The sequence below is a fragment of the Carlito syrichta genome, unplaced genomic scaffold (assembly GCF_000164805.1).
Source record: "Carlito syrichta isolate Samal-C Ts95f unplaced genomic scaffold, Tarsius_syrichta-2.0.1 Scaffold303251, whole genome shotgun sequence".
In the NCBI taxonomy this organism is placed as follows: domain Eukaryota; kingdom Metazoa; phylum Chordata; class Mammalia; order Primates; family Tarsiidae; genus Carlito; species Carlito syrichta.
This window is the reverse complement of record NW_007247347.1, coordinates 5,475-12,242: the sequence shown is the minus strand read 5'-3', so window position 1 is coordinate 12,242 and position 6,768 is coordinate 5,475. Positions and strand designations below refer to the sequence as shown.

The following is a 6,768-nucleotide window of genomic DNA, read 5'->3' as shown; positions in this document are numbered from 1 at the left end:
CCAGGCGGGTCTCAAACCCGCGGGCTCAGGCACTCCACTCACCTCAGCCTCCCAAAGGCGCGGGATTACAGGCTGAGCCACCGAGCCCGGCTATTTATTTATTTTTGAGTTGGGGTCTCACTGTCACCCAGGCTAGAGTGCAGTGGCATACTCACAGACCTGCTAGGTTCAGGAGTTCCTTCCACCTCAGACTTCCAAGTAGCTGGAACCATAGGCACACACCACCATGCTCAGTTAATTTTTTTATTGTAGAGACAAGGTCTTAACAAGTTGCCCAGGCTGGTCTCAAACCCCTGTACTCAGACAATCCTCTCGTCTCTGCCTCCCAAAGTGCTGGGATTACAGGCGTGAGTCACTGAGCCTGGCTTAAAAAAATAAACATTTAGCCAAAAGCGGTGATTCATACCTGTAATCCCAGCACGTTGGGAGGCAGAGGCGTTGAGCTCAGAGGTTTGAGACCTGCCTGGGCAACTTGGCAAGACCTTGTCTCTACAATAAACCATAAAATCAGCAGGCTTGGTGGCACATGCCTGTGGTTCCAGCTACTTGGAAGGCAGAGGTGGAAGGATCGCCTGAGCCCAGCAAGTCATGGCTGCAGTAGCCCTGAGCATGCCATTGCACTCCAGCCTGGGTGACAGAGTGAGACCCTGACTCTAATTAATTGATTAACTAAAAACTTTAATTTCAAGAGAACATCCCGAGCTGGGCTCGGTGGCTCAGCCTGTAATCCCGCACTTTGGGAGGCTGAGGTGAGTAGACTGCCTGAGCCCATGGGTTTGAGACCCGCCTGGGCAACTTGGCAAGACCTCATCTCTACAGTAAATTAAAAAAATTAGCCAGGCGTGGTAGTACGCTCCTGTAGTTCCAGCCACTTGGAAGGCTGAGGTGAAAGGATTGCCAGAGCCCAGCAGGTCAAGGCTGCGGTGGCCAGGAGCAGCCACTGCACTCCAGTCTGGGCGACAGAGTGAGACTCCAACTCAAAAAAAGAGAGAGAGAACATCCCTAGAGAAAATAAAAGCATGTCAGAAAGGTACACCCACAAAAACCAACCATTCAAACTAAAGGTATTAAATGACACAAGTCTTAAAAGAAACTATGGGGGGGAGATGGGATTAACAGTAGCAAATATCTGCCTGGGGATGGGAAAACACCTCTTATCAACAGGGTGCCTGAATGAAACATAATTGTACCCCTAACCCTTAACTGTATCCCACAAAACCATAATAAAAAAATATTGATAAAAAAAAAAAAAACCACTATAAATGAGATCTAGAAACATTAGGGGCAGAGATAGGCAAGAAAGAAGGAAGGAGAGGAAGAGGAGGGAGGGGAGGGAGGACAGGAAGAACACATACAGAGCTAGGTGCTAAAGATTATGCCTGAAATCCCAAAATCCCAGCTACTAAGGAGGCTGGACAGGAGGATCACATGAGGCCAAGAGTTTGGAACCAGCCAGGGCGACATAAGGAGACTCCAATCTCTAAAAAACAAAAAAAAAATTTTTTTGAGTCAAAGTCTCACTCTGTCACCCAGGCTGGAGTGCAGTGGCATGCTCATGGCCACTGCAGCCCCAACCTGCTGGGCTCAGGCAATCCTTCTGCCTCCGCCTTTGAAGTAGCTGGAACTACAGACATGCACCAACACACCCATTAATTTTTTTACTTATTGTAGAGATGAGGTCTCGCCATTTTGCCCAGGCCGGTCCCAATCCTCTTGCCTTCAATTTCAGGCATGAGCCATCATACTCAGCCTAAAAAAATGTTTTCAAGTCTTGATTTAGCTAAGCAATTTGCAATTCACAGTAAAGTACAGACCTAGGCACTGAGTATCACAAAAGGAGAGACACTAAATACAACTGCATACCTTGTAATAAATGGACACAGCGTCATCTCAAGTATTCTAAAGGGAGCAAACCTGGATCTGAGCAAACCTCCATGAACAGCTATCTACTTGCAATAAATACAGAAGACAGAGGAATATGCTGAACTGCATTGTGAGTGAACAATCAAGCAAAATCCAGACTGTAAGTTCCACTACAACTGGTTCAGGTTCTTCAACAAATAAATTGCAGAAGGAAACTATAGATTGATAGAGACTGATAAATCAAATATTTTGAAAAAAGTAAAACTAAGATATAGTATCTAGAGACCTATACTTGGGTGATAAAACTGAAGGAATTAAAGTGATTACTAAAGTTAAGGGTGGTGATTACTTTGAGAGAAAGGAAGAGTACATAGTGAGCCTTTTGAGTAGTTGGTAAATTTTGACTTCTTGACCTGGATGGTGGTTACAAGGTAGCTCCTCTTATAATAATTCACTGAGTTATAAACATGTTTTATGTGGCTTTCTATATTTTATTTTGTAATAGAAAGGTTTAGGTAGTTTTCATTTTTGAGAAACTTGCCCATGGCAGGTTTTTCTGCCATAAATCTTCCTTTTTCCTTCTCTTCTCCTTGCTAATAAACTGTTTTTGCTGGGTATGGTGGTTCATGCCTGTAATCCTAGCACTTTGGGAACTGAGGTGAAGGATAGCCTGAGCCCAGGCGTTCAAGACCAGCCCAGGCAACTTAGCGGGTGTGGTGGCATGTGCCTATAGTTCCAGCTACTCGGAAGGCTGAGACGGAAGGACTGCCTGAGCCCAGCAGATCAAGGATGTGGTGGCCATGAACGTGCCACTGCACCCCAGCCTGGGCGACAGAGTGAGAGACTCCAACTCAAAAATAAAAAAATAAAAAATAAACTCTGTCTTAAAACTTTTTTTTTTAAAAGAAAGATTTGAAAAAAAAAGACTTGAAGGAACTATGGTAAAATGTCTACAATCATTAGTTCTGGGTATCTATATAAAAGAATTTCTTATTACTCTCTGAATTTTTATTTTTTAGATATCTCAAAGACAACTTAAAAGTATTTAAGCAGTGCCACCTAATAACAGAACTAGAGGTAAAAAGATTTTTACTGTACTGTTTGAATTGATTATTATATGCATATTATTTTTATAATCATACTTTGTACCCACAATGAAAAGTTGTCCTGATATTCCAGCCTTCCTAACAAAGGGCAAAAGAACATTCTCTCCCCACCTAGAAAGACTAGTAATTTAAAGAAAGAAAAAAATGTGCAAGAAATTAAGACTAGGTTAGTTTCTCTCTTACTGTTGAAGACTCACCCAAATTATAGAGGTACTCATAGCTTGGAAGGTTGTACCCAACGATGTAATGGGTCTTCCACCCACCAAAGAGAGGAAAGCGAGGCCGGATCTCCATCTCCACAGAGTCATCCAAAATAAGAAGGTGGCTGGTAGAAACATTGCCAATCTCATCCCGATAGTATACATCCTGGGCAGCAGCAGGAAGGATGGTCTGCAAGAGAGTGGGTATGCTCTTCTAAAAACTCCAGGAACATAGTCACAGGAAATGATCCTAAACACAGAGAAGATTTTCTGCACTAAGAGCTTTACATAACACTACTTAATTAAAATAGTCCCCAAGCCGGTCTCGGTGGCTCAGCCTGTAATCCCATGCCTTGGGAGGCTGAGGTGAGTGGATTGCCTGAGCCCGCGGGTTCGAGACCCACCTGGGCCACTTGGCGAGACCTCATCTCTACAATAAATCAAAAAATTAGCCGGGCGTGGTAGCGCACACCTGTAGTTCCAGCTACTTGGAAGGCTGAGGTGGAAGGATCGCCAGAGCCCAGCAGGTCGAGGCTGTGGTGGCTGGCAGCGTGCCACTGCACTCCAGTCTGGGCAACAGAGTGAGACTCCAACTCAAAAAAAAAAGAAAAAAAAGTTCCCAAACAGTTAACAACCTAAAAAATTCTAGCTTTCCCACTAAAGTTTCAACATTTCTAGAAATCACATCTACTTCTCAACCAAGATTACTAAGTAGCCAAATTCTTCTAAACAGTAAATAATTAACAGAGTTGCAAATACCTGTGTGAATACTGAAGACAACACAAAATTAAAAATAATCTTTCAAGTTACTTTGCAGAGAGGGAAATTAAAGATGGAAGATAAAATAAATTACAAAGGAGATCAAAAAAGAAAAGTCCAGAATTAATTTATAAAAAATTGTGGGGAAAAAACTGTATTGCCGGGTGCAGTGGCTCACGCCTGTAATTCCAGCACTTTGGAAGACATAGACAATAGGATGGCCTGAGTTCAGGAGTTCAAGACCAGTCTGAGCAACATGGCAAGACCTCGTCTCTACAATAAATCAAAAAGTTAGCCAGGCACAGTGGCACAAGCCTGTGGTTCCAGCTATTTGGAAGGCTGAAATGGAAGAGTCACCTAAGTCCAGCAGGTCAAGGCTGCAATGGCCGTGAGCATGCCACTACAATCTAGCCTGGGTGAAAAAAAAAATTCACTGAAGCCAAATGCAGCCTCTCACAACTCAACACTAGCTGGTACACTAATGCTGATGGGTTCCCATTACACTTAACTAGTGGAGGAAGCCTGTACTACAAGGGGCCCAACCGCCAAAAAATAATTCCATTATTTTTTATTTTTTTAGATGAGAGAATATAGTTTAGAAAGTAAATTAAAGAAAGAAAGAGGTGATTCACCTCCCCAAGGTAGAGGAGAGGGCCAAAGCTTAAGGAAACACGGCCACACAATAGCTTAGCAAGGCAATGGCCTATTCAGGTTTATGGAGGGTCTCCCCTTGTACATCAAATCACTAGGTGGTAAGGATTTTTCCACCTAATATTCTTTTTTTTTAGTCAGAGTCTCACTCTGTCACCCAGGCTGCAGTGCAGCCCCAGCTCCACCTAATATTCTTTACTGTATCTTCCTAATCTATAAGTATATTTTGATCCTGGGGGGAAGGAAGTAATACCTTTGCTCACATAGTGAGCCTTTCTGTAATAGTAAATATACATAAAAATGTTTGGCTAGGCGCAGTAGCCCACAACTATAATCCCAGCACTTTGGGAGGCTGAAGTGAGAGGACTGCCTGAGCCCACAGGTTCAAGACTAGCCTGAACAACTGAGCGAGACCTCATCTCAAAAATCAATCAAAAAATTAGCCAGGCATGGTAGCACATGCCTATAGTTCCAGATACTTGGAAGGCTGAAGCAGAAGGATCGCCTGAGCCCAGCAGGTCGAGGCTGCGGTGGCCATGAGCGTGCCACTGCACTCCAGCCTGGGCAAGAGTGAGACTCTGACGCAGAAAAAAAAAAAAAGAAAAAGAAAATGTTTCTAAGATTGCATTTATAAAACAAAAATAAATAAAACTGTTTGCAATATACTTTTTTTAATAACAGCATTACAAAAAAACAAACATCAAAATGTAAGCAATAGTGTTTGGGCAGTGGTACTATGAATATGGTTGTCCTTTTTCTATTCAAATTTTCTTTAAAAACCACAGCCTGCCGGGCTCGGTGCCTCATCCTGTAATCCCGCGCCTTTGGGAGGATGAGATGAGTGAATTGCCTGAGCCCGCGGGTTCGTGACCCGCCTGGGCAGCGAGACCTCATCTCTACAATAAATCAAAAAATCAGCCGGGCGTGGTAGCGCATGCCTGTAATTCCGGCTACTTGGAAGGCTGAGGCGGAAGGATCACCAGAGCCCAGCAGGTCGAGGCTGCAGTGGCCGGGAGCAGCCACTGCACTCCAGTCTGGGCGACAGAGTGAGACTCCAACTCAAAAACAAAACAAATCAAAACAAAAAAAACACAGCCAACTTATATAAATGAATGATTTTTTAAAAGATGCTATTAGTTGCTAACACTACCACTCAATTACTTGAACATCAGTCAATCAGTCAATCCCCAACAACTATTTAGCTAGTTTCAAAAAGCAAGATAAAGAGTAGATATGATAAAGACATAGTTTCTCACAATGTCCAAGTTGAAAACTCCATACCTTAAAAGAACGAATGGAGGATATTCCACTGTCTGGCTGTCTCTGGTAATCATAGCGCGAGAAAGGACCCTTAAGCACAGCCCCTGTGTGCTTCAAGTCCACATTTTCTTCCACAGCAATATTACCCCAGTGAGAGACCTCAATGACTCGGGTCATGCTGGTGATGGTCAGGAAAGGGCTATTGTTCTCATAATGTACTTTAAAGGTATCCTGGAGAGGAAAAAAACAAGTAGTTCAAAATTTTAGCAACAGAGGTTGCAACACAAGTTTAAATCAAAATGACTGAAGACAGCCTACCCATCAGCAACAGAATGGTTAAATTATGATGTATGGCCAGGCTCGGTGGCACAGTCTGTAATCCTAGCACTTTGGGAGACTGAGGTGAGTGGATTGCCTGAGCCCATGGGTTTGAGACCAGCCCAGGCAACGTGGCGAGATCTCGTCTCAACTATAAATCAAAAAAATTAGCTGGGCATGGTAGCGCACACCTGTAGTTCCAACTACTTGGAAGGCTGAGGTGGATGGATCGCCAGAGCCCAGCAGGTCAATGTTGGGGTTACCTTGAGTGTACCACTGCACTCCAGCCTAGGCAATGGAGACTCTGACTCAAAACAAAAACAAAACAGCCGGGCTCAGTGGCTCAGCCTGTAATCCCGTGCTTTGGGAGGCTGAGGTGAGTGGACTGCCTGAGCCCGCAGGTTCGTGACCCACCTGGGCAACTTGGCGAGACCTCATCTCTACAATAAAATCAAAAAATTAACCGGGTAAGGTAGCACGTGCCTGTAGTTCCAGCTACTTGGAAGGTTGAGGCAGAAGGATCGCCAGAGCCCAGCAGGTCGAGGTTGCAGTGGGCGGGAGCGGCCACTGCACTCCAGTCTGGGTGACAGAGTGAGACTCCAACTCAAAAA

At 44.1% G+C, this 6,768-nt stretch overlaps 1 protein-coding gene across 1 annotated transcript in view; it reads right to left on the bottom strand.

Annotated features, from left to right (window-relative positions):
- Positions 1-6,130, bottom strand: part of RPN1 (ribophorin I) — a 16,978-nt gene extending 10,848 nt beyond the window's left edge. Inside the window, exons 1-2 of the mRNA XM_008058218.1 lie at positions 5,861-6,130; positions 3,167-3,359 (exon numbers count right to left, since the gene is read on the bottom strand). Coding sequence (XP_008056409.1) covers positions 3,167-3,359; positions 5,861-6,016 — 349 coding nt within the window. The 5' untranslated portion in view covers positions 6,017-6,130. The remainder of the gene's footprint in view (positions 1-3,166; positions 3,360-5,860) is intronic.
- Between the last annotated feature and the right edge of the window lie 638 nt (positions 6,131-6,768).